Here is a 27,847-nt window from a genome sequence, read left to right on the forward strand (position 1 = left end):
GGTTGGCAGGGGGATTCTGTCCCTGAGGGTCTCTGCTCATTTCTTCCTATGCCAGGGGTCTTCTCCTATTTTAAAAAATGGTAGGCAATTAAGTCCCATGTTGCTTGAAACAGAAAAAAAAGAGAGACTTTAGAAAATCTCTTGCAAATCCAAAGAGCCAGCTCCTGGCCAGGAGACATGCAAACTCTTTTAATAACCTTTTTCTGGATCTACTTAAATGGAAACAGTCACCAGTATTTTTAGCTGCTGTGTAACAGATGTAAAAAAGAAGGGGGAAATGTGTACGTTTTTTCTTCCCTAGTTAGAATAAGAAGGAATTGCTCATTATCTCTTAACCGAGTCACTGCCGGGAAGACAGGGAAACACCCAGGAGTCCCCATTGGCTCCTCCTCTGGCCTGGATGGGATTTAAATCCAGGGAGGGAAGCTTAGGAGGGGAGAGAAGGAGGGACAGAGAAGCACCAAGCTCTGCAGCCCGAGGGGCCCAGTCCCTGGGGGAAGTGTTGGAAGTGGTGCCCAGCAGCCTCTGAGGTAAGGGGTCCTGAGGGCTTTACCTGTGAGCGGGAGGGTGATGGCCAGCTGGGCATGAGCTCCTGAGCTGAAAATTCCAGGCAATGTCATTGCCTAAACCTAATTAGGAAATATTTGCCAGGACCCAAGTAACGTGTCCTTAGTCAGCAGTATACTGGATACCCGACAGGGACTGAGTACAATCACCTTCCTACCTGGCCACGTGCAGTCTGTGTTGTAGGGGAATTTCTGCCTGGAGTAACAGATTTTTACATACGATATTTCCTTTAAGTTTTTCGTGGCCTCCTCATCTCTTGTTTCTTTGCGGGCTTTTTTTTTTTTCTTTATTACAATGTCAAAGCCCTCATTTTTTGGTAAGTTTTCTTACATCTCACTTTTTAATAAAATCCTGAAACAAAGCTTTCATTTTCGATGTGATCAGGAAACTATCCTAACATTCCCCTTTTTTTGAAATTTGGATATGCCAAGTAAGATGATGTTTGCAAATGCACTTAAGAGCTTTGAAGTTTTTTCAAACATTTAATTTTATAGGTTTTATTTCTTATTTTATAAGTTTTATTTCTTATTTATAACTTTCCCCCAAATTCCCATGCCATGATCCTTGAAATGCCTTGAGAACACCCATATTAAAGCATTTCAAGAAACTATGTGCTGGACTAGTTCTCGGGGGTCTTTTTATTTATGTACCTATTTATTTATTTTTGTGGTCAGGAGAGACCTGAGGAAATGGAGAAGGAATGAATGAGAACAGTCACCTAAAAACACAAAACTGGAGTTGCTGACATGAGCATTTAAAAAAGAACAAATCCTAACATAAAAATAACAAAGTAGGTTAGCCACAGTGCCTAATGCCCATAGGCTCCTCCAGGAGCCAGAGAACCACTGAGGTAGCAGGTGACACGTGCTTAGCGACGGCCATAGACAGGTGGCTGCCGAAGCACAGGATCTGCATGGGAAGAATTGGTGTTTTTTGGCATTTAGATGTTTGTTGGAGACTCAGAGTCAAGGTGACAATGCTGGGAGACAATCTCCGGAAGAAATAGAAAGTATTAACATCAGTTACCATTTTTTTCCTAGGGGTACTCCCCTGCTCTCCCAAACCAGACATTCTTTCATGCAACTTTGAATCCTGCTATGTCCCCAAATTTGTGGCTGCAGTTGACTGCTAAAGGAGGGAAAATTACACAGGATGACTTCAGATCGTCTTGTGGTTTCTGGTTTCTATTCCAGCACCGTTCTGTGGTTTGAAATATAGGGTAGACTGAGGTCTGCTCCTGAGAAGGGGCCTGTAGAAATCATGCCCAGATCCAGTGGAAACTCTTGTCCATCCACCACTCATTCCAGAGCCTTGGCTCCTATAGGATCTGGATACAGATATGAGATCATGGTTTAGGTTCCATAGCAGCTTCTGGGGCCACCAGTCAGCAAGCTAGTGATGCTAAGATCTCAAGCCTGATCCCCGAATAGGCTTTGCAGGGTCTCACCACAGTAGACTCGCTGTTAATGTCAACCAGCCACCGTCTGAATAAGTGCTGTTGGTCTCAAGGAGAGACCCAGAGCGTGAGGATGGAACTCACCCTCTTTGGAAGAAGGCTGGAACTTTAAAATTATTTCAATCTGTGGAAAACCACACGTTAAACCAAAGATAGGAAAGGCAATATTTTCATCATACGCCTCTCTTCATTATCATTCAGCTGAAACAGAGTTTGTCATGTGAAGCTCTCTACACCTGTGTGTCTAACGTGATGCTTAGGCATTCTGGAGACTGGGTGTATGGTTGGATGTGGGGGAGGCAGGTCTCCGAATTTATGCCCTTGTGCCCATTTTATCTTCTCACTGTGCACGAGCCTGTGCATTCCAGTGAAAGTAAAAGGAAGGGCTTTATATGAGGAAGGAATTCATTCCCATGGTGTCAACGGACATCTTTGCCTTTGCCTGATGCTCAGGAAAAGCTTTAGAAGAGCTTAGCACAGAGCCTGGCACATCATAAGAGCTTAGAAAGTGGTAACTACCATTGTCACCACCCATTTGAGCTTCCGTAAGGTAGACTAATATTCGGCTGATGGAATAAAACAACCACGGCAGCTTGTGACCACCTGTGAAAAGGTGATTGAATGTTGAAGCTGAATCAGAGACACCGTGTGTCAGCTTTTCTAGCTTGTGGTGTATGGGAAGATTTGGTGGAAAGAGCTCTTCAGGAAAAGAGGTCTTGTGTGGCAGTGAGAGTCATCTACAAGGACTTCTTGGGCACTCGCTGGTTGTGGTCCACTGACCCGGAGGAGTGGGCGCACCTAATGATGCCTGAAATGCCACCATATTAAGCCTTATCCCATGAAACCAATTTTTCATTCTCACCCACACTTGGTATCTTCTATCCTGTGTAGAATACCTCTGCAGAGGGTTCAGGGTCACAGGGCCTCGAAATAAGTGTTCACATGTATTTGGTTTGTCTGTAGTATGACCTAGCCGAAAGAGTACTGTCTTGTGCATCTCACATGCTCACATTACTAAAAGAGAAAAAGATCCAGAGGTGAAATCGGTAGGCTGAGGACGAGTTGAGCCAGGCACCCAAGAACTTGCTCTCCTGGACTAAGTACTGGGTCAGAAGACCTTGGGGTCACCCAAGGCCCAGGTTGTAGATCACTGGCAGAATATGCCCAAGAGACTTTGGGGAAGGAGTAACAAATTCCAGGTGACATTTATGACATCAGTGCATCCCTAGCCACCATCTCCTTCACTTTCCTTCATGGTTCAATGATGTCCACCCTGTCATTTGGGGACAGAATATCTTTTTAAGTGACTCTACTGGAAATGGATGATACGATTTTTCTAAAACCCAAAGCAGTGCTCTCATTTGCTTGTGGTTAATTGTAAAAGCAGGATGAGGTAATAAGGGAACCAAAGAAAGCCCTGAACTTAAGTAGAAAGATCTGTAATGGTGGCTAGAAATTGGCTGCCACTCTCTTCGTTGTAAGTCGTATATCTTATTTCTGACCAGGATGTGTGTGCTTCTTTGGAGACAATGAGGTGACATGGAGACCATCAGCCTTAGGATAGGAGAGGACTATCTGGGACTGAGGGTCCATCCTTCACCTCTGGCCAAGCCTTGGTTGACATCTGCCCCTACAGACAGAAGTCTTGGTCTGCTTTGTGTTTCTTGGGAAGGAAGTTCTCCAGAATTTCATGAGAAGTGATCATGATTTAACCTCCTTGTGGGGGGGGGGGGGAAATTAATTGTTCTTCTAGGAGATCTTCCTTGGCACTGCTCAGAGGGAGTACAGGCATAGGATTTAGTTACTGGGCAGTTCATTTTGAAATGAGCACCTGGTAAGCCCTGAGTCTCGTCTCCTCTCTTCTCTTCTCTTCTCTTCTCTTCTCTTCTTTCTTTCTTTCTTTCTTTCTTTCTTTCTTTCTTTCTTTCTTTCTTTCTTTCTTTTCTTTCCAGCAGAAGAACCCCTCTCTTAAATATGATAGGCAAGAGGACATTGGTTTATTTTTCACAGTTGGTATTCTTCTCACTGGATTTTTTTGAGGGGCGGGCAGTACATATAGCAGAAAGATGAAGAACACAGGGAGAGTGGACAGACCTGGTGTTTGATTTCAGCTCTGCTGCTTATTAGCTCTGTGCCCTTGGGCAAGCTAGTTAACCTCTCTGAACACCTGTTACAAAGAATGGTATCAATTGACTCCCAGGATTTTGAGGACTAAGTGAGAATAATATTTATAAAGTACTTGGCAGTCACCACCGTCTAATAAACCCATACACAAAAAATCTAGGGGTGGATTACTACTTGATACACAAAATATTACCTTCGTCAGGACTGTGCTGAAAATACAGAGGGAATCAACACATTCATGGTCACTACCATGCCCGAGATTTACAAGGATGTCCGGCTGAGGAACTCACATATAGATTTTGGGGCTATCTGTGGTTGGTTGGAAATTGAAGTCACAAGGGTGGATGTGGCCATCAAGAGAGAATGAATAGAGCACAGATGTAGAGCCCTGTGACATCAGTGTGTCTTTCAGGGCAGAACCAGGACTGTCCATCCAGCTGATGGTAGCAGCACACTCCTTAAAGAGCCTTTCTCGAAAAAGCAATGCCAGGCAGCATTTGTCTTGAGTCTTAGTATGCCTCTGCCTGCCACTTCCCCACACCCCTCCCACCCCTTCTGCAGCCAGAATTAAAGACGAGATTGGAGTCAATGAGACTGATTCTTGTGGACACCTGGTTTCCCGTGGTTTCCTGCAGGCACATTCCTCACATGTAAACCCCCTTTATTGCAGACATTCCTACAGCATTTACCAAATGATTCCTCAACAGAAAAATCATCCCCATTCGGAAACTTATCCTGCATTTTCCTTGGTGACATTTGCTGCCCTGTCCGCCCCCTCCCCACTCTGACGGAGCTCTGTCTGTGGTCGGCTGTGCATGCTAGCAGCCTTGGTGAGGTCATCCCTTCCTTCTGCTCTTACACAAGGCAAGTCTCCCCTGCCACGTGCTGGAAGGAGAGACAGCAGGCTTCTCCTCTCGCTCATTACACTTGACAGAAGTGCTAGGTCGCAGATCCCTCCCTCCCATCTTCTTTCCAACAATCACCCTGCCCAGGGAAATCTGAGCTCAACTGGGGGAATCCAAGAGGCTGCAATTAGCGAGGACATCTTGTTACAAGCGACAGGCGGCAGAAGGACGGGCGACACGGAGGGCTCATACGAGGGCTTCTGGGGTTTCTCATATTCCAGGCTTCCCAAAACAAACACAGTGAGACTGGGCTTTGCACAGCCTTGCTGCGGTTTATGGCAAGAGTCTGTAGCTGTTTTGCATTCGTGCAGAACTTCTTCAAAAACCCATCTGCGCTCCATTTGCGTCTCAGAAAATAGTGAGCCATGGGGTGGGGGAGGGGTTTGGATGGCAGGAGTGGGCAGAGAAGTCTCAGTCTGCTTTTCTAGCTCCACTGTTGCCTGGGAAGGGGATCTGGGACAGCAAAAACTCCATTCAAAGAAGTTGCTTTGAGATCAATGTGTGTGGTTATTGGGGGTGACAGAGGTGCTCAGGGCTTAAGCTCAGTTAGTGGACACTGTGTAGACCGGTTTGAATCTGCAGCCTTGCACTTCTGCTGCATAATCAAGGGCACATTGCTTGATGTCCCTGAGCCTCGGTCCCCATTTTGGGGAGTGAACACACAGCTATGTGTGTAACTGTGCTACCATTGGGTTGAACTTTTGAAGATAGCAATTGTGAAATATCTTATCTTTTTTGAGTTTTTGCTTATTTATTGAGAGAGAGAGAGAGAGAGAGAGAGAGCGAGCACCAGCAGGGGAGGGGCAGAGAGAGAGGGAGAGGCAGAAAGAATCCCAGCAGGCTCTGTGCTGCCAGTGCAGAGCCCAATGGGGGGCTCGAACTCACAAACTGAGAGATCTCGACTTGAACCAAAACCAAGAATCTGACGCTTAACTGAGCCACCCAGGCACCCCTTGAAATATTATTTTTATCCTATACCTGCCTTCCGACTTGCTCTCCTGGCCCTCCTCACCCCCCCACCCCATCCTCTGATAAAAATCTCAAGCAGATTCCAGAGCTTTTCTGGTTATTTTTGGTATTGGAAGAAAACCCTTTTGTGAAGGGCATGCCCGTCCAATATGAGAGCTTCAATCTCCTATCCAGGCCACATGTTTTCTTTTCACCCAGCTTGGGCCTGAGTCCACAGACACACCAGGGGGCAGGTGGTGAGCCTGGTGGCTTCCTTCCTCCACTGCCTCCCCCAACTTGCCCGGCTGTTTATGCCTTCTCCAGGTCAGCAGCAGGGAGGGTAGTCAGAGAGAAGGGAAAAGGGATTTTTACCTAGTTAGAGCCATCGTAGTTCCTTCCGATGCCCTTGTGGCAGCTGCTCCCAGGGCTGGCTCCATCAGCTCCCTCTTGTGCGACTCTGTCCTGGGTTTTTTAGACGGTCTTCATTCTAGCTCCTGGGAACCTCCTCCTGTGGTTTGTCCACTGGGGAAGCATACTCCTGCTGAGCCAGGGGGCTGCCCCTCAGCTCTGCCCCCCCCCATAGTAAGTTGCATAGATTTACACAGGACTATGACCTACGGCAGGACTTAACATAGTCTTGTCTCCCCAAACTCTGGGGTGCAGGTCTCTCCTACTGTAGCCTCCCTCCAATCTCTGCTATGCAGGCTGTTCTAGGCAACCCCCCGCCTCTGAATTCCTCTGGGCAAGGGGCAGGCGCTGGTCTTTTTGCCCTCCACCTCCTATTCAGACCAACCTGCCTGCAGAAGAGATCCAGTAGAATGTCTCTCTTTAAAATGTGTGGGCACTGGGGTGTCTGGGTGGCTCAGTTGGTAAAGCATCTGACTTCTGCTAAGATCATGATCTCATGCTTTGTGAGTTTGAGCCCCACGCCGGGCTCTGTGCTGACAGCTCAGAGCCTGGAGCCTGCTTCGGATTCTGTGTCTCCTGCTCGCTCTGCCCCTCACCCGTGCATGCACTCTCTCTCTAAAATAAACATAAAACATTTAAAAAAATGTGTGGGCACTTACCACCCACTGTCCAAATCCCACGCCAACAAGAAATGTCCCACTGACCATTATGTCTGCAGGGTGTTGAGTCCAGTTCCTGGGACATAGTAAGTGCTCAGAAAAGGTGAGCTACGATGATTATGATTAGCAATAACGCATGCTTTGGATTATAGGAAGAGCCAAGAAGGAGTAAGGGGGGCTAAGGGGTGATATGAAGAAGAACTCTCCTTTGGGGCTGCTCTGTTTAGTTCAGAGTGGTAGCACGTCCCTTGGGCCCAACACACAGGGTGTCAGGCCAAAGGAGGGAATTGCATAGGGAAGGTACATCCTGAGCTCATGTGTTATTAGTGTCAGAATGTTGTATTGACGTAGAGCAAGTGCAGGCTTGCAATCAGATGGACCTAGTGTTGAATCCCGACTGGGCCACTTACTAGTTGGACACCCCCCGGTAAGTGACTTTGCCTTTCACATCTGGCTCCTCACCCAGGGTAGGCAGACTGGCCCTGACCTTATTTAGCAGCTGTGGAGTTTAATTATGAGGATTAATGCACCTGGCCAATGCCTGGCACCAAGCAGCAACTTGACAAATAACATATAGTATTCTTGTAATGTTTTTATTGTCATTTCTAATAATAATGCTGCCAGGGACCTTCATCCTCCACTTCTTCATACTAAATAAATGAGGACTCTTAGAAAAGATGACTCACACAAAGTATGAGAATTTGGCTCAACGAGGCTTTCTTCCTTTTCTGACCAACAGAGTTACCTGCCCAGATCAACTCTTTGGATGGTTGACTCTGACTACTGATAGGGAAAAGAGGCAGGATCAGATGAGGGCCTGTGGGGGGCTTCCAGAGGCTCTCGACGTTCTAGGTCTTAAGCTGGGTGGTGGTTCCCTGGCTGTTGCCTTTGTAACAATTCACTAAAAATGACACCATTTATGTTGCATGCTGTTTTCAGGATAGATATCACCCTTCACGATAGAAAAGATGAGAAAGAAAAGGAAGCCATACTCAGTAGTTGATTAAAACCCAAACCTCATTTATTGAGCACTTACCGTGTGCTTGGCATGGCACGAAGCGCTCTCCTCATACAATGCGGGAAGCAGGTGTTATCATTCCCACTTCACCAGAGGATGATGGTTAACAGGAGGATAAGGAGCCTTCGCGAGGCTACACACCTAGGACCTGATTTGTTTTTCCAGCACCTTGTCACTGCCTCTTATAATGGGGAGGGAGAGCCTGGGCTTGACTGGGACATCACCTCCAGGAAAGGACAAGGCTTCCTGACGTCAGTCTCGGTACAAACGCTTACGAGTCATGAGTTGGTCACAGAAGCCCATTGGCCGGAGGCAGCCCTGCAGCTCGGTTTCTAGCAAAGGGGGGCCGTGACAGCCCAGCTGAGAGGTGTTCTGGTGAGTGAGTGCCCCTGAGCGAATGTGAAGTACCGGCTAGGTCTCCTGTGTCTGCCCGGCCTCGGTCTGATAGTGGTCAAGAACGTGCCATCCTGGATAGGAGCTGGAGACAGAGGTCCTTCTCCACACTGATGGAGGAAGGCTCACACCTCCTGGGGGCCAAACCAGAGGCGAAACCTAATCGCCTGCTCCTGCCAGGGTGGCCTGGCCTGACTGACAAACCAGGCCACTGAGCACGGATTTGAGGGTGACTGAACCCCTTGGCTTGGGTGGCTCTTTGCTCCTGCCTTGGGAGGGCTCCGGGAGGGACCAGCCTTGGGTCCTGTCCTTAAGAGGCTGACAGCCTCATGGGGAGACAAACTGCATACAAGAGTAACTGTAACACAAGGTAGGCCGTGAAGAGACTCACAGAGGAACCAATACATTTCTCCGAATGCTCAGCAGGCGAGCTAGTAGTTTCCAGCTGTAGTGAGATGGGCGGGGGGGGGGGGGGGGGCATGAGAGAAGGCTTCATGGAAGAATTATTTGTATTAGAAGTTCTCATCTTTTGCTGGCTCGCAGGCAGCGGTGGTGAGCAGGACCCTGGCCTGGGGTCTGAGGACAGGCTCTGCCCTTCCTGGCTGTGGCACCTGGGACAACTTGCTCAGTCCCTTGAACCTTGGTTTCCTCACGTGTGCAAAGCAGCGTGACAAAGTGGGGATGAGCATGGTCTCTGGATTCAAATTCGGCCATCTTGGCTGTTTGCCTGTGGGCAAGTCACTTTAGGGAGCTGAGTCTCAGTTTCTGTATCTGCAAAATGGGGTAGTAATAGTATATTCTGCGAAGCATTGTTGTGAGGCTCGAATAAGGTAATCAACGCAGAACATTTAGGACAGCGCCTGGCACACAGCATGCTCTCTAGGTGCGGCTGTTCTGTAGGTGGTGTTAATGGGGAGGGTATTACTCGGTGTGTGGTTTAGATCAGGGATGGGGAGATCAAAGCCTGGTCGCAATTGTTTTCCTTGTCACTATTCGTGAGGTGAGTATTGAATTAGAGGTGAAGAGGAGGGTCTCCCAGGGAGTGAACGGTGTAAGCAAAGACAGGAAGCAGGAGAAAGAACACAAAATTTAGTTTGGATCCTTAGGAGATCTAGGATGTAGTTCTGCTGGGTTCTCAGCTTCCTGTGGACTCTTCGAATCCACTATAAAGGGCAATTTCCACCAGCAAATCTTCATGGCTTTCGTTTGCATCTTTTCTGGATACAGGTCTCCGAGAGCATCTGCTCCCTGTCTCCCCAAGGATGGGTCTCCGGGGGATGTTCTGCTTCCCCCTGGGGCTCCTCTTTGGCTCTGTGCTGTTGGTGGCCTCAGCCCCGGCCACCCTCGAGCCTCAGGGCTGCAGCGACAAGGAGCCGCAGGTTACTGTCAGCCACACCTACAAGATTGATGTGCCCAAGTCCGCTCTGGTCCAGGTCGAGACTGACCCCCAGCCCCTTAGTGACGATGGAGCCTCGCTCCTGGCCTCAGGGGAGGCCGAGGAACAGAACATCATCTTCAGGCACAACATCCGCCTACAGACGCCACAGAAGGACTGTGAGCTGGCAGGCAGCGTCCAAGCCCTCCTGGCCCGAGTGAAGAAGCTGGAGGAAGAGATGGCAGAGGTGAAGCAGCGGTGTGATGTCCAGCGCTGCTGCCAAGGAGTTGCCGGTGAGCTTTTACCATCTGGTATTCATTCAACAAACAACTAACGGGCGCCTTCCACATGCCAGCTGTCCTGTGGGGGTCTGGTGTGCTCCCACCTCCCTCTGCGTTTTCTGAGGGTGGGGTGGGGGTCTCATCTTCGACACTAGCTCCAGGAAGCATCTGCAAGCCTCAGTAGAGAGGGACCAGCAACTCTTTGTAGAAAAAATCTTTAACGTTTATTCATTTCTGAGAGACAGAGTGTGAGCGGGGGAGGGGTAGAGAGAGAGGGAGACCCAGCATCTGAAGCAGCTCCAGGCTCAGAGCTGCCAGCACAGAGCCCGACGAGGGGCTTGAACCCACGAACTGTGAGATTATGACCCGAGCCAAAGTCACTCCCTTAACCAACTGAGCTACCCAGGTGCTGAGGGACTGGCAACCCTGAAAGGGAGTCTGGACTCCTGAGTTTACACTTCTGGGTACTGTTTGACCTGTGGATCCAATCTCTACTGGAAGGGGAAGCCAGTGGGAAAGACAGGAAGGACGGTGAGCCTTGGAGCTAGACAGGACTGGGTACAGATGGGTTTCGCTGCTTTTTAGTTGTGTGACTCTGGGCGGTTCCTGAAGTTTTCTAAACTGCCCAGTTAGGAAAACTCTATCCACTAGTCTAGTTCTGAGGACCCTAGATGCCGTACATAAGTTCCCTGGCCCATAGCTGATAATTACGAAAGCTGATCCGAGTATCCAGTGGTATGTTGGCGTACCTGTTCATGCTGGAGGAAGTGCTACCATTGAGAGCGCCTCCTATGTACCAGACACAGAACTAGGCACCAGGGACACTGCGGTGAATGAAACAGCACGGGATTGCCGAGGAGCCTGCACGTCCAAAGTTTCTAGGAAGGAGAGAGGGTGTTCTGAGAAGCAGGAGCCGGGCTGTTGAAGGGCCAGGGCCTCCAACTGCCTCTTGCTGCCTGGGGTCAGAGAAGGGAGCCTGGGTGATCCCTTCTCCCGCCCCTCACCCCCGTAGTGAGACGCGGCCGGTTTGTAGCTTCTGGAGGCCCCCTTTGCCAGGATTCAGTTTGGGCTCATCTCCCAAGGACCCGGCCTTGCTAGGTCCAGCAACCTCCAGCCAAGACAAGACGAGCTTCTGCGCTGGCGCGAGGACGCCCAGTCTGGGGACGTGAACGCGCCCCCATTCTTAAACGTCCTAAGTAATTACTGCCGTTTAGAGCAGAGGGAACCTGAATTCACCTGAGCACTTGGATGAGAAGGGGAGGGGAAGGGGACTTCCCGTGGCTTTGGGGCATAAAAGGAGGGCACAGTTTGTGGATGTCACAGGTCAGAGTCCAGCCGGTCGGGGGGAGAGGGGGCGGAAAGGGCGGACCCCAGTCTTCTGCAGGGGCCCTGCCCTCCTTCAAAGACAGTGCCCACGGCCCACCAGCCCGCTCTTACCGGAGCTCCAGGGAAGGGAGAGGCCCGCTCGCCGGCCCGCACCCCCTCCAGCCTACCTTCCTCTCGCCGGCAGGTGCCAACGGCCACTGCAGCGGCCACGGGACCTTCTCCCCCGAGACCTGCGGCTGCCGCTGCGAGCAGGGCTGGGAGGGCGCCGCATGCGAGCGGCCAGCCTGCCCCGGGGCGTGCAGCGGCCACGGGCGCTGCGTGGACGGCCGCTGCGAGTGCGACGCGCCCTACGTGGGCGCCGACTGCGCCTACCCCGCCTGCCCCGAGAACTGCAGCGGCCACGGTGTGTGCGTGCGCGGCGCGTGCCGGTGCCACGAGGACTTCACGTCCGAGGATTGCAGCGAGCGCCGCTGCCCCGGCGACTGCAGCGGCCATGGCTTCTGCGACACGGGCGAGTGTTACTGCGAAGAGGGCTTCAGCGGCCCGGACTGCGCCCAGGGTGAGAGCGCCGACGCCCGACTCTCTCCTTTCCCTGCTGGGGGCGGGCACCCTCAGACCCTGTTACACTTGGTGCTCGTGGAGGGGGGGTGGGGGGACTCGACGTCCAGCCCACGCACGCCAGAGCCCCCAGAGGGCTTATTAAACACAGATTGCTGGCTCGGCCTGCGTGTCTGATTCGGCGGGCCTGGGGTGGGGCCCTGGGGTGGGCATTCATTAATAAGTTCTAGGTTGCGGGACCACTGATCATATGTGATCTGATGGTGCTGTGTGTGTGTGTGTGTGTGTGTGTGTGTGTGTGTGTGTGTGGCGATGACGGGATCAGGGTGAACTTCCCCTCACGTAACTTCCGGCGGGTGTGTGGGGAGGGGTGTCCAGAGGGGTGCTCAGCACGGCTTCTTTGTGCTCTCATACCTGCCACCACGGTGTTAAGTGTATAGTAGGTGCTCAGTGAATGCACACTGGCTATGCATCCCCCCTCCCCTCGCTTGCTTCACCCTCTGCACACCTGTTCCTGTTCTGCATACAGTGGTGGCCCCTCAGGGCCTGCAGCTGCTCAAGAGCACAGAGGATTCCCTGCTGGTGAGCTGGGAGCCGGCCAGCGAGGTGGACCACTACCTCCTCAGCTACTACCCCCTGGGAGAGGAGCTCTCTGGGAAGCAGATCCAAGTGCCGAAGGAGCAGCACAGCTATGAGATCCTCGGTTTGCTGCCTGGCACCAAGTACATGGTTACCCTGCTCAACGTGAAGAAGGAGGTTTCCAGCCGCCCACAGCATCTGCTTGCCACCACCGGTGAGGAAGTGGCCAGGTTTCCCAGGAAAGGCCCCATTTTAAATGCTTTCTTCTATCGTCCCTGCAAATACCCTTCAACTACTCAGAACATTGCCCTGATTTGGGGTTGAAAAGCGTAGCTGCTGCAATCCTAGCTTCGGGAGAAAAATCTCAGTTCTTGCTCCCCTCTCTCTGCTCCTCCAAGTCAGTGATAGAGCCTGCTGGGTTGGGGCTCAAGGGCACTTCTCTGCCCCCCTGAGAATAGTAAGGTCTGATTGCCCTGCACCACACACAAGCAGCCAAGGAGCACATCTGCACACCCAAGCCCTCGTTGAGCCTTTGAAGCCATTCAGCAAGTTCAAGCTGGGATGGGTGAAGATTTGCTGCAGCTCCCTGCATCAGATTTATCTTAGCAGGAAAGAGAGAGAACAAACAGTGTCATTGAAGACAGCTAGCGAAGAGGCTTGGGTGGGATTTGGCTGGCGAAACACTATAGGACTGGCATCAGTGGGGATCGCCTCATTCTGAAGGGTCAGGGATGGAGTTGGTACTGGAATCCAAAAAGAGCTGTGGGAGAGGGCTGCCTGAGGAGGCGCTTTGGGTAGAGATGCAGGCGGTCCACCTGGAGGGAAGGAGAAGGAAGGGAGGGAGGGAAGGGGAGGAGAACAGTTGCCTGAACTCTCTATCCTGCCCTCTGATCTCCTGGTGACTCACTGGCTGAACTTAACTAGAATCCAGAGGGCAAGAGAATCTGACTAACACAATTCATAGAGGTCATAATCTGGGAGACAGGAGGATAGAGGATGGATCTGGAGGGACAGAGGTTCCAGCACACCACCTAATGTTACCACAGTGTTTGGAAGGACAGACATCACTGCTTACTATTTAGAATTTCTTGTTTTCTTGTGAAAGTTCTTCGATCTTCAAGGACTTGGAGAAACCTATTATTTGAATGAGTCTGATCCATATATGCACTCATCATGTTTTACTGAACATCTACTATGTACCAGGCATAGTGTTTTGGATGCTAATAAAAATCATCGGCCTCCACCCTTTGCTAAACTCCTGGGGAAAGATCCAGGAAGACCTGGACGGATGGGGTTTGGGGCACATGTCTCTGCAGAAACATGTCAGTTGCCTATCCTGTTTGGCGGTGGAGATAGGGATGGCTCTGTGTTGGAAAGGGCTCTGTGCTTCTCCTGGGAGCACAATTTGCAATTGCTTTTGTCACCCCCCTCCAGCCATAGACCCCTTGGAACACTTCTGGAGTTGAGCAGGTTGGGTTTATTGACTGTTGGGGGTGGGACAGCTCACTGCAGGGGCTGTGAGCATCTCTGTAAGAGCTTTAGAAAGGACTGGGATACAATTGGGACTTGCATTTAGGTGATTTGGGGGAAGTCAAAGCCAGCAGGGGTTTGCTTTGGCTTGCATGCTGTTGGGAAGGGGAGTTAATTCTATGGTAACTTAGTGAACCTTATCTAGAAAGAACAGACTAGAGGGAGGCTAAAGCCATCATCAATAAAGAAAGGGTAGTCACTCATATCAGGAGAGAGAATATTTAGTCATTTTTGTGGTTTGGACCATTGTTCTCATTTTTGTCTGTGTTCAGACACGATCACAGAATGGTCCCGTTTTGTCTTGATCTGTCATGGCCACACAGTGGCTTGTCTGATGTTGATGTTCTGTGCAACCATTTATGTTCAATGGGAGCACACCCAAGCCAACCCAGTGAGAACCAGGCCAGCCCCCCACTGTTGGGTTGCTTTTCTCTTTCTCCCGTTTTTGTCTGTGGCTGCCTCCGCCTTCAGACAGGCCAGTGCCCCAAGCTTCCCAATGAAGAGCAGAGACATCTGTTCTGAAAGTCTTAGTAACCCCTCTTGGCTTCTGCTCTAGGGACTTGTAAAATCTTGTAACTGCGAAGCTTGTCTTTCTGTCTAATCTGATTCATGTTAAACCCATTCTTATTTGCTCCTCAGGGGAGCCTCAGTCCGAGAGATACTTATCCCCAAAATAATCTTGAATATTTTCATTTAGTCTCCGCTTTTTCATTTGTGAGCTGAGTAGGACCCTTCTGTGATTCTTGAGTCACTTCCATTACTCACGTCTTGACCTGTTCCCTCAAGGAATTCCCACCTTCGAAGGAAGAGCCTGGAGGCTGGCAGGTAGAAGCCAGTAGGTGGGAAGAAATTCTTCAGAGAAAAGGTTCTGTGAGCTTCTTTGCTCATAACAGTGAATCAGGACCATTCAGAGCTGAGGGACCTTGAGAACACCATGTTCACCCCCTTCCTAATGCACAGATTCTCTGTCCCATGTCCTTGACAAGTGGTCAGTAGGCCTAGGTGGGAGCACCGCCAAGGTGGTGAAGGTGGGCATGTGACGGAGGAGAAGGGCAAGGCTGGGGAGTCTAGGGACTTATCTTCCCTGTTCCAGACTTCAGGTCAGACCACATCCACCTGGGATACGGCCTTTAGAATGCAAAGTGCTCCCAGAGAATGGGTCCCCTCCCCAGCCACCACTCAAAAGTTCTTCCCTTGGAGCCACACCAGGAATCCATTCTTTTGTATTCATCATTATAATTCCATTGTTTTCTTAGGGGAGGGGGGAAACATTGAGCCATTAATACTTGCTGTGAACAAATGGGCCCAATAACTCTCCTTTGCAGGCTGGACAGGTTGGGCAGCTGAGGGCGCCAGGTCTAAACTGTGGTAGAAAGTGCAAGAAGGATCCTCAGAAGGACCAAGTTAAAGTTCACCAAACTACTATATAGTTTGGCTTAGTGTTAGTCCTCATAGGAGAATCTGAGAGGTGAGGAAGGAGCTATAATTTGGGAGACAGAGGACGAGAAAATTTTAAAATTTCAAACGTGTTTCCCATACTTTACATGGGAGGGCCTGAGTACCTCATGCTGGGGTGCAGTCTTTGAGGGACCCTTCTGTGATTCTTGAGTCACTTCTGCTAAAGGGGGTGTTTCATTCAGAGCAGTCTGCCCCCAGGGCCTGGTGGTTTGGATGACTGGTTGGATCCGGGATCTGGAGGTTCTGGAGGTTTGGATGGCTGGTTGGAGAGGTGTGGCCCAGGACTTGGCCCATGGCAGCTTGGGCAGGGGGGCAGCCTGGCATCTGATGGGAAGGGATGGGAGACAGGAGGCTTTCCCAGAAGATAGTCTTCCCTCCATGGATAATGTGAGGACCAATAGTTTATTTGCTACTTTGGTAGTCTTGAGACACCTGTTAAGGACTGTATCCTGGGCTGAAGCACGTTCTCAATGTGTCAAGAAAGGGCACTGACCTGGTAGCCAATGGCCTGTTACAGACCTGCTGGATCTCTGCTCTTCACTGCTTTCTCCTGCCTTCCTTGACCCCTGCCCTAGATCCGGCTGTGCTTGGCACCGCGTGGGTGACAGAGGAGACTGAGAGCTCCCTGGATGTGGAGTGGGAGAACCCCCCGACCGAGGTGGACTACTACAAGCTTCAGTATGGCCCTCTGACAGGGCAGGAGGTGGCTGAGGTCACCGTGCCCAGGAGCGGTGACCCCAAGAGCCGATATGACATCACTGGTAAGAGCCAACACTGGGCATGTGAGATGTTCGCCATGGATGCCAAGGTGGGGACAGTGTGCACAGAGGGTCCTGGGGCCCTAGGAATCACTTGAACTCTGACCCTGGAAACTACGAGATGTGAGCCCATTCTGCAGGCCTGCAGACTGTGCTCCAGCATCCCAGAGCTGACTGGAATCTCAGAGCACCTGGTCAACAGATCATAGGCCCGATGTGCTCTTGAAAACTGCCTGTGTCTCAGGGTGGATGTAGTGGCACAGATGTTCCTTTTGGAAGAGCTCTGTGTGTGTGTGTGTGTGTGTGTGTGTGTGTGAGAGAGAGAGAGAGAGAGAGAGAGAGATAGAATGAGAGAGAGAGACTGGGTTGTTTGGCATGTTGCATGGGGAGTCATACTGGGAGGCCTGGGTGGGGATGTCCTGTCCCAACTGACCAAGTAAATCTGCTGAGTGCTGAAAATCTGATGGTTGCTAAGGAAATGGGACCTGCAGGGCTGGATCATGTTTTGTGGCTCCTGAAGCTTATAGAGTTCTCAGGGCTCTCTTTAGGGAAAATAATACACAATCATGAATACCCGTGTGAATACCCTTGGAAGTGGCCTATGCAGGGGAGGGGGCCCTGAGGCTTCTTAGCGCTGTGGTTCAGTTCTCCTCTGGGGCCTCATTCTGCTGTCCGCTCTGTGAGTTGCATCTTGAAAGGACATCTTTGAGGTTCCCAGCATTTGTAGAGCGGAGAACAGTGGGTGTGTCTCACACGTGCCACTATTTGTCTGCACTTTGCCCCAGTCTGGATATCGGTGCCAGTGCCGTGAACAACAGTCATTCAGATTTGCTGCTACAGAGAAATAACAAGCAACAACGACAGCAAAAGGCAGAGCAAAGAAGAAAATAATGGAATACGATGAGGCTAATTAGAAAAGAAACTTCTGAGGGAAAAGGATTGCTGGGGGCAGAAAAACATTCGGGCTGTAAATAAAACTGGGAGATCTGTGCTTGGTGGCCCAAGGAAGGAGCTCCATCAGGCCCTCATCCGCTCTGGCCCCCTGTTCCCCCATAAGCCTTTCAACGACGCCTCGTATCCCACTGGTCCTGCTGCCCTTTCTCTGCCTTAGATTAGCCTTCAGGTGAGGAGCATAGCCCCTCAGCTCCCTCACAAGAGAGACCCTGGGGGAGAGCAGGGCTGGGGGCGAGGTTCTGGAGCCGGAACTCATCGCGCACCGGCTGCTTGTTTGCAGGTCTACAGCCCGGAACAGAGTATAGGATCACTGTCATCCCCATGAAAGGAGAACTGGAGGGCAAGCCGATTCTCCTGAATGGCCGCACAGGTAGGAGCGATTTGGAGGCGCTGTGAACATTTCTCAAGTTTTCTTCCTGATGTTTTTCTTGGCTGAGTCCTCCCTGGATAAAAACCCTGGGATGTAGAGAGAGTCTTTTTGTGTACTGACATCTATGTTGTGGGGCAGGGGAAGGGAAGTAAACACTTCTATTTGAAATGTTTCTTACTGTTGAAAATCTCCCCCAGGATCTTGGAGTCCAGGGGAAAGGCCATTTCTGACACCTTTCTGCTTATTTCATTAGCTTTAATCACTGGGTTATTTTATTCATTATCTTGGACTTAGACACACGACTCCGTATTACCAAAGAAAGTTGTTCTAAAATTTTTTTCTTGTCATTCCTGTGTTTTTTCCTGATGATCACACTCATGCACTCTGCTTTAAAATGTCGAAAGAAGGGCGCCTGGGTGGTTCAGTCGGTTAAGCATCCGACTTCGGCTCAGGTCATGACCTCGCAGTTTGTGGGTTCAGGCCCTTCATTGGGCTCTGAGCCTGGATCCTGCTTCGGATTCTGTGTCTCCCTCTCTCTCTGTCCCTCCCCTGCTCTCTCTCTCTCTCTCAAAAATAAGCATTAAAAATATTTTTAAAAATGTCAAAAGATGTTAAAGGCTCTCACATGGGAGTAGTGGTATATTTAGCATCTGTGGATCGAGATAACAGATAATGACAAACGTTATAAATCAGTAACATTTGACACTGTGATTTATTAATCATAAAAGAATTTGCAATCCTTGTAGTCATACATGCAAGATAGTCCGCGTAATTTTCAGTTTTTAGCTGATGCTTGAGTCCATATGAAATGGTGCGTTTCCTGCAAAGCTGTGGTTCTGCCAGCCCACGTTGGGAACTGGTGAGCTGGAGTCTAATGCCACTTGGGGAAGGCTGATCCTTGAAGCTGGCCAAGAAGGGATTTTTGAATTCTGAGACTTCCCTGAGAAGTGTTTTAGTTCTTTTCAGTGCAGTCCTGGCAGGAGCTGGTCGGGCTGGTGAGATGGTGCAAGAATTGAGTTCGCTATTTCGGTTGCCTAACAGATTGCATATCAGTAGTGTGAAAGTTCTAGTCGGCCAGTCGTGAAGGAGAAGATAGAACCTAATTTATGAACTACACAGTACAGACTGTGGAGCTGGCCCGAATGGTGGACTTGTGGAAAACTTGTAGGGGCTGGGAAATGGCAAGGAGGTCCTTGTTTCCAGGGGCTTTCTCGTCAGCTCTGAATTACTTGAGAGCCCACGATGCATCAGGCATTATACTAACAATTACTTCTGGAAAATTGTCTCATTTAGTTCTCCCTGTGGCCATGTGGTAGGTCCTATTATTGTTTCTAAGTCACATATGAAAAACCACAAGAACTGAGAAGCTAAGTGTAGGATCGCCCAGCCAAGAAATGACAGAGCTGGGATTTGAACCCAGGATATCCTCTTGGATGGACACAACACTAAAGGGCATCCAACTTTCTCCTTTTCACCCATTGTTTCTGGTTAATTCTTATACTTTTTACCTCCTAACTAGAAAACTTTCTGTGACTCCTCATTGCCTTAGGATAATGCAGAAACCCTTCTATCTTGGCCTCAAGGGACCCAACCAAACTGGGTCGTTGTTCTTACCACTTCTGAACGGGAAGCCTTCTTGCTGGTGGACTGTTCTTGGGGTTTCTTAACACCGAAAGCTTATCTCTACATCATGATGGGTTTGTTCATGTTGTTACCCCAGCCTAGGAAGCCCTCCACGTTTATCTCTAGCTATCCATTAATTCAGTGGGGAATTCAATTAATACAAGCCATCAGTTGATTCAACAAACACGAATTGCAGAGTAGAGCTGGGCACTAGAGATGTGGTCCCTTTAGATACTTCCACAGATGGAAAGTCCTGGTCCTTGCCCTTCAGGGACTCATAGCAATAAGATCACTCATCCTTCCAGACCCAGCTCCAACCTTAGCCTCTCCACTGAGGCCTTGTAGGACCACATTAAATAGCAGCCATTTTTGCCTCTGAGTTTTTGGAGCATTTAATCACACATGGCCTTGAATTGATGGTTAACCTTTCAAGTATATTATCCCAACTAGAATGTGAACACTCAAGAAGTGTTTTTATTGTCAATTATATTCTAAACGCAGGATGGGATATTTTATTGGATAGCAAATAAATGTGTGTCATGTGCCCTATGAACATAAAAAAAAAAAAGAGGCAATAATGTCTGAGGTCAGGAAACACTCTCAAACCTGGCTAGACTGTTCATTAATTTAAGGGGAAAAAAAAATGTTTTGCATTTCATGAGCTAGACGAAGACCCTGGAATGTAAGAACAGCATAGCCGTGCGCAGGGAGGAAATGACACAGTTCAGGTATTTTCCATTTAACAAGTCACTCGGTGGAACTAATCCACGAAAGGGAAGGGGTCAATTGAAAATCCTCACCCTGTTAAGACACTCGGAGTGCACTGAAGCGTCTCCCACAAAGGCCAGGCTTCAGAAGCAGGTCAACTTCAGAGTAGCAGACACCAGCCAGGCCAGCATCTTCAGCGGCGAGTGTCCCTGACTTCTCTGCCGGACCCTCCACAGCCACCTCACGTCACATGACAAGATGAGCAGGCCACTAACTGGGAGGCGATGCTGTCCCTTTGTCCTCAGTTTCTCCATCTGTAAAATTAAAGGTTAGACTAAATAAGTTTAAAGTCCCTCTTTTTCACATCATTATGAGTCTTAATAACTTCTCCAGTGCGTGCATTTTGCAATGGTGAGTACGGAACAAAGGACTGCTTGCTTTGTTGTAATTTCACAGGCTGCCACGTGCAGTGGAACATACAGCCTGGCATATTCACGTGTTAACAGTTTTCTTCGAACTTTTCCCTTTGATGATGCTACGAAATAACAATTTTGCTTCACTGAGGATCTTGTTCACTTTTTACTGCTTTCCAAACACACTGCTCTGTTTGAAATGGCCCAGCCCTAAAACTTGCCTTTTAAATTCCTTCATGTTTCAAGATGAACTCCTGCCAACATTCAGAGCTCCTGCCTCACACAGCCACCCATGCACACCCGGTGGCTGAAAAATAATGATTTTTGTCATTTGAGTACCCACTGTTATTCTAGGTGCTGCAGGGCTTGATAAACATTACCTTTAGTGCTTATAATAGCATTGTAAACATTATTATTCCCATTTTACAGGCGAGAAAATGGAAGACTACAGAATTTAGGAGAGTCAGGGTGAACCAGTGAATGGCATTTGAACTTAAGTTTTCTTGAGGTCAAATCACCACCTTTCCAGAAGCAAAGCTAGAGGAGAGCGGGAAAAGGAGTTCATCTTTGGCACATTCTCTACAAATAATGCTTGTGGAATAATTTTATTGCCACAGTGAAGGCAGTAGGGGAGGCTTGAGAAAACAAGATCTTGGGACGCATGGCCACGGTAGTCGGGAGGAAAGCCTCACCTTCCAGGAACTCACTATCAAACTAGGGGCGGAGGCCCTTTCCCCCATCTTTGCCCCCAAGCTCATATGCCCATAGATTTTAGATTTTGGCTGTGCCATTTTCCACTATGCCAAAGGGATGATTCAGAAGTAGCCATTGTGAATGGAAAAAGCTGTTCCCAATGCCTGTGGCCATGGGCTGGGCAGGGACACATGAGGTTGGTGTTCCAGCACAGACTGAGGACAGCCATGTCCTACCCAAACCGGTGGTGAATCTCATTATAAAGTGGAATAAACTTTCCTGCTGTGCCTAGAGCTCTTAATTAGCTGTTTCTGTATACTTAGTTTTGTAGATTAGATCTTCTGGAGTGGGGCTCCTCTTTATTCTAACACATGCAACTTAAAAGTCTGTCTACCAAGTATTGTCTTAAATCTCTCTGACCTTGCACGACCCTGAGAAAGGTCCCATCAGGGCTGCTAGCATCCCGTAGGTGGGCAGGGAGTTGGGGGCTGGGTGGGAGAGCCAGTCTCCTCACTGAGGCTCCCACCATGACTCATCTATGACTCAGCCAGCGTCTGCAGCTGCTGGAGGGCTTTGTTCCATGAAAAAACTGCTTATGATCCTCACATCCCTTCTTGGCAGAGAGGGAGGCTTTGGTACTGCTAAGCTGGACCAGGAGTGTGGCCTCCCATCGGGGTCCCAACACCAGGGCTGTCCTCCTGCTTCTGTGTCGTGGCATCTGGTTCCCATCCTGAGATTTATCATATAGAGGAGCAGCCCCATGAAGCCCCTCCTTCTCACTCAGGGTGTTGTTAGGGGATCGAGAGAAAGGGCAGAGTCCTGAGTTCGAGGCTGGCCAGTCTTCTTAGCTGGCTTCATGACCTTGGAGAAGTCACATCTCCTCTCTGGGCTACATCTCTGACCCTGGCACGGGAGGATTCTGTTTTTCTTTCCCACCTTCGTACTCTTCACAGTCAAGATGCGTTTCCTGGCTCTTCTCCACTCCTCGAGTGCCCCGGGACTGTTGAGGGAACCAGATGCACCAGGCTGGTTACACTCATATGGGCATGGTGGCTCTTGAGAGGGCTGCGCACAAGGCAGCCCTGACCCCCCAAAGCATAGGCCTGTGCCCTGGGTCCCGCATCTCTGGGGCCAAGCACTGGCCTGGGGCAGGGAGGGGTGGTGGGAGGCACCGCTGGGACCTTGGGTTGTGCAGATGTGGGTCACTTTGGAGAGGATGAGGACCAGGGACTTTAAGAGGCAGGACTGTCAGGGTGTCCTAGCTCTTTTCCCCCGTCCTCACTTTCCATTCTAAATGTCCCCATTCCTGAGTCAGTGCTAATGCCTGTTGCCGTGGGCTGGAGCAGGGACATGTGAGGTTGGTGTTTGAGCAGAGACTGAGCATGCCATGCCCTACCCCAAGTGGAATAAACTTTCCTGCTGAGCCTAGAGCTCTTAATTAGCTTCTTCTGTATACTCAGTTTTGTAGATTAGATCTTCTGGAGTGGGGCTCCCCATTTTTATTTTTATTTTTTATTTTTATTTTTTATTAAACTTTTTATGTTTATTTTTGAGAGAGAGAGCACAAGCAGGGGAGGGGCAGAGGGAGGGAGACACAGAATCCCAAGCAGGCTCCAGGCTCTGTGCTCTCCACACAGAGCCCGACTTGGGGCTCGAACTCACAAACTGTGAGATCATGACCTGAGCCGAAGTCGGATACCTAACTGACTAAGCCACCCAGGCAACCCCAAAGTGGGGCTCCCCTTTATTCTAACACATGCAAGTGAAAGGTTGACCTACCAAGATTTTCCCAGATGGAGGGGTCACCTTCGGAGGCTCTTTTCATTCCTTCCCTGTCATGTGCAGAATCATGCTTTGCACAGAAAAAGGGGACCAGGGTGGGGACCGAGTTCTCTCTCTTGTGCTCACTTTCCCTTGAGCATCCTCTTAGAACCTGCTCAAGTCTGCAGAGGCCCGGGACAAGGCCCTGTCACTGTCTGCTCCTGACTTCACCGCCCTCTGCCGTGACGTCTGCCCAGCCAGTCTCCCAAGAGGAACCGTAGGAGACTGTTTCCAGCTGTCACTGCAAGCTCTAGTCCCCTGCTGCGTATGGATTCAGATGGCAGGAACCTTCCAGATCACACTTGATGCTATTTATTTATTGTGATTATTTCCATGAGAAAAGGCTGACGATAATGCTGCTGAGACACAGTGGTATCAGGCAGGGTCTTCGGCAGAGAGGAATGGTTCACAGCTGGGCTCTCCCACTTAAAGTGTCCGGGTGCAGATTCCTGGTCCCATTCTCCCCGCCCTCTCCTGAAAACCCTGCCCTCCCTCAGATCTGTCCATCTCTGTAAATGGTCGCCCCATTCTGCAAATCGCTCGGGTCTCAAATCAACATGGATGGATGGAAGGGTGGATTTGTATCTCACATCAGCCCCATCGGCAGACTCTGACAGGTTTACATTTGAAATCTCCCGAGTGCAGCCTTTCTCGTGACTTCATCTCTGCCACACTGGTTCACATTCCTGTCTTCTCTCGCACTGTTGGGACAGCCTCCCAGGTGACCTCTACTCTTGACCTACTATAGCCTGTACTCTCTCTGGCAGCCAGAGGGACCCTTTGATAATTTAGGTCAGATCATGCCATTCTTCTGTGCAAAACCCCAGGGGCTTCTTATCTCATTCAGTGCAAAAGCCACAGTCATTATAGTGGCCTTGGACGCCATCCACGGTCCACTCGCCCCTTACCTCCCTGGACTCACCTCCAGCCACTCAGCCCCTCACTGACTCTGTCCTGTTGCTTTTCCCTGGCTATGTGGAGCAGGGCCTTTGGACTTGCTCCTTCTGTGTGGAATGAGGTGCCCAGACAGTACGTGCCCGCTGCCTCATTTCGTTTAGGTCTTTGTTCAAATGTTACCTTCCCAGTGAGATGGCTCTTTCCTGACCTCCCTGTCTAAACTCACAAACCGCTTTTGCTCGGCATTTTCTAACCCTATATCTTGCCTCATTGGGCTTCCTAATACTATCACATCTTGTTTATCGTCTGTCTCCTTGAGGAAAATGTAAGTTCCATAGCAGAGAGTCTTTATTCTGTTCATTGCTTAGACAGTTGGCCCTTAACTTGGATTTGAACTGCACCAGTCCACTTATGTGCAGCTTTTTTTCAGTAAATATACTGGAAAAGTTTTTTGAGATTCGTGACACTTTGGAAAAACTCAGACCAAGTTTAGAAATATAGCCTAGAAATCCTGAAAAAATTAAGGGAAAGTAGGTATCATTGGAAGAATACAGTATATGATACAACATACAAAATATGTGTTACTTGAATGTTTGTGTTATCAGTAAGGCTTCTGGTCAACAGCAGGCTATTAAGTTTTTCATGAGTCAAAAGTTACACGTGGATTTTTGACTGAGCAGAAGAGAATTGAGGTGCCTGATTCCTGCATTGTTCAGGGGTCAACGGTATTCGTATCCTAGGGCCGCTGTAGCAAAGTACCAAAGACCGGGTGGTTTAAAACAATAGAAATTTATTGTCTCCCTGCTGTGGAGGCTGCAAAGTCTGAGATCAAGGTGCCTGCAGGGCTCCGCTCTCTCTTGGAAAGCTGTAGGGGAGAGTCCTTCCTCACCCCTCTAGCTTCAGCTGTTTGTTGGCAATCCTTGTCAATCTGTGACTTACAGATGCGGCATTCTAGGCACATGGTGGGCTTCTTCATATCATCTTCCCTGTGTGTGTGTGTGTGTGTGTGTGTCCAAACTCCCCCTTTCATAAGGACACCAGTCATATTGGATTAGGCTCACTCTAAAGACCTCATTTTGACCTGATTATCTCTAGAAAGACCCTATTTCCAAGTAAGGTCACATGCTGAGGTACGGAGGGTTAGCACGTTGACTAAGCTTTTGGTGGGGGAGGGGCACACTTAAAAAATTTTTTTTTAATGTTTATTTATTTTTGAGAGACAGAGTGCGAGCAGGGGAGGGGCGGAGAGACAGGGGACACAGAATCCGAAGCAGGCTCCAGGCAGGCTCACTTTAATTTAAAACTGAGTTAAACCGGGGCGCCTGGGTGGCTCAGTCAGTTAAGCATCCGACTTTGGCTCAGGTCATGATCTCAAGGTTTGTGGGTTCCAGCCCCTTGTCTGGCTCTGTGCTGACAGCTCCGTGTCTCTGTCTCTCTCTGCCCCTCCCCTGCTCGTGCTCTGTCTGTCTCAAAAAATAAATAAACATTACAAAAAATTAAAAAAAAATAGAAAATGAATAACTGAGTTAAACTGAGTTCCCAGCTCCAGCTAGGCACTCAGGGAACGTTTGTAGAATGTGTGACTACCATTTACTAGCTGAGTGACCTTGGCTAAGTTATCTAACCTCTCTGAGCCTGGTATGTATGGTTAGTGCTCTAAAAATGCTAACCATTATTAATGTTCAAAATTAGTACATGGGGAATCTGATACAACCTTGAGTTGTTAGTATGAGGTTTGATAGGGTAATGTGTGAAAAGCACCTTACATTTAGTATACACTCAATTGATGACAGTTGGTTTATTAAATATGCACTGTCTCTGGTGACAGAACATATTTCATTTCCTTGCACACAAAGAAGACCCTGCCATTGTGCTCAAGAAAGGTGATCCTAGTTGATGTGAAAAAAATGCAGCTTTGTAGCGTCGGAACTTCTCTGCCGGAGGACCCTTGGCCAAGAGAACCAGGGCAGGATGGGGAGGAAGGAAAGCTGCTTAAATTTCTGAGAGGAGGAACCTGTTTCGTGTGTCTTTCCCCAAAAGGGTATAGATCCGCAGGTGGGGAGGGTTCTTGGCACCAAATGTCAGCTTTGTTCTGTGCAGCGCCCTTATCAGTGACCTTGAACGGATGCTGCACTCGGATGCTTACCTATTAGGTTTGTAAATGATAAGCTAGAAAGGAAAATCAGCATGTTGAGTGAAAGACTAAATTATAAATGAAGTCCATAAGGTGAAATATAACAAGAATAAACATTGGAGATGTATTTTATATGCATCTTAAATGGGGAAGATGTGGCTCAATGTGGGATTCTCAGCTTTGGCTGTGCATCAGAATTACCTGCGGAGTCTTGCTTATTTGTTTTTTCAGCAGAGATGTCAGCGCATATCTGAGACTTGAAATGAGCTCTCTGCAGGTGATACTGAGGAGGTGCCCAATGTTGACAACCCCTGGGTCAGCAGGGACACGTGTTGAAAAGCGTAGGGATTTTCTGAGGCTGTGGGCTGAAGATATGTTATTGAGGGAACAGTGTCTAGGACATGGAGGGGTATGTTGTTCTCGGTTCGTCCTTCTAGAACATCAACCTTGCATAGGTCGGGATTTCTGATTGTTTTGTTCATTGGTGACTCCTGAGTGCCATTATATTCCCTGGCATGAAACGGATGGTCAGTGAATTGTTGAATGAATGGACTGAGTTTTGGGGATTTTTCTTTGATCAAGGGAAAGAAAGCATGTCCAGATGTAAGTGCCAGGTCTAGAAACTGTAATTTGAAAGTATAATATGATATGATATGATATGGTATGGCATGATATGATATGATATAATGATACAAAAGTTAATAACCTATAAATACAGACATTGGAGAGGTGAAGCTGTTTTGACTTGAGGAGAGTTAGGAAGGAGAATGGTTACTATTCTTGAACACCTGCTGGAGGGTCTCCCAGAAGAAGCATTAGGTGTATTCCATATGCCTCTTGAAGGAGTTCCATTTCATGTGACTACATTTGTAGGAGTCTTGTCTAACGTGCTCATTGGTCTCAAAATGGAAGGGATTGTTTTGTCCATCAGGGAGCCCTTTCTCAGCCTACAGTTCAAGTAGAGCTCTGCCAGCTGTCCACCTGTCACAGATGATGGAGAGACCCTCTTGCATTGTATGGACCATGGAACTCGGTCACCTGGATGAACTAGATCTTGAAGCCCCTGTGATTTTGGCCAGCCAAACGTCTTCTCTAACTTTTCTTTCTCGTATATTTTTATGAAGAAATCGATAGCCCAACCAACGTGGTCACCGACCGAGTGACAGAAGACACAGCGGTAGTCTCCTGGACCCCAGTCCAGGCTGTCGTAGACAAGTACGTGGTGCGCTACACCTCTGCTGATGGGGACACCAGGGACATGGCGGTGCCCAGGGAGCAGAGCAGCACCGTCCTGACGGGCCTGAAGCCGGGAGAGGCGTACAGAGTCTACGTGTGGGCCGAGAGGGGCAGCCAGGAGAGCAAGAAGGCCGACACCAAGGCCCTCACAGGTAACAGAGGAACGGGAGCCTAAACAGATTTCCTCACAGCAGGGAGGAGGCTGATTTTTGAATCAGGAGTCCGATGCCCACCTAGCATCAGCTCTTTTGCTTGCGGGGGTGGGGAAGGGGGTTGCAAAAGCAATTTCAAATTTCACAATTATGATTTCTCCCCTTTTAACTTCAAACAAAAGAGACCAGCCTTTTTACGTTACACAGAAGGTCATACTTATTTGGGTTAGAATTCCATATGCAACTCTCTCAGAGAAGAGTAACACTTCCTAATTTTCACTTTTTTGGACGTTAAAACTCAAAACATTTGGCTGACAGTGAATTTGAATGCTTATCTCAGTTTGCAGTGGCTGTACAGGCACTTTGCTTATAATCTGGAGCTCTCTTTCAGACCATGGAAATGGTTTGCATCCTGAGTCAACAGTCACCGAATGTACCGATTCTGCCTTTAAGCTTTCAGAAACCATACGGGTCCCTATATTTCACCCAGCTGTGAAATATAG

The 27,847-nt window shown here is 49.1% G+C and overlaps 1 protein-coding gene and 1 long non-coding RNA gene across 6 annotated transcripts in view; one reads left to right on the forward strand and one right to left on the reverse strand.

The window, feature by feature from the left end:
- Nucleotides 1-400: 400 nt before the first annotated feature.
- The window catches only part of TNN (tenascin N), a 68,119-nt gene continuing 40,672 nt past the window's right edge, over nt 401-27,847 (forward strand). For all 4 annotated transcript variants that reach the window (XM_045048451.1, XM_045048454.1, XM_045048453.1 and 1 more), the window contains exons 1-7: nt 401-530; nt 9,706-10,146; nt 11,645-12,019; nt 12,548-12,811; nt 16,161-16,346; nt 17,578-17,667; nt 27,081-27,344. In XM_045048451.1, coding sequence (XP_044904386.1) covers nt 9,741-10,146; nt 11,645-12,019; nt 12,548-12,811; nt 16,161-16,346; nt 17,578-17,667; nt 27,081-27,344 — 1,585 coding nt within the window. In that variant the 5' untranslated portion in view covers nt 401-530; nt 9,706-9,740. The remainder of the gene's footprint in view (nt 531-9,705; nt 10,147-11,644; nt 12,020-12,547; nt 12,812-16,160; nt 16,347-17,577; nt 17,668-27,080; nt 27,345-27,847) is intronic.
- On the reverse strand, nt 8,067-11,851 carry LOC111558353. 2 transcript variants are annotated; one of them, XR_006591452.1, is made up of 3 exons: nt 11,628-11,851; nt 10,884-11,012; nt 8,067-10,368 (listed from the first exon to the last, which is right to left on the reverse strand). It is a non-coding gene; the product is annotated as an uncharacterized LOC111558353 (long non-coding RNA). The 2 variants fall into 2 exon arrangements; XR_006591453.1 differs by having other exon boundaries at nt 11,572-11,851.

This window comes from Felis catus, chromosome F1 (genome assembly GCF_018350175.1).
Source record: "Felis catus isolate Fca126 chromosome F1, F.catus_Fca126_mat1.0, whole genome shotgun sequence".
Lineage (NCBI taxonomy): Eukaryota > Metazoa > Chordata > Mammalia > Carnivora > Felidae > Felis > Felis catus.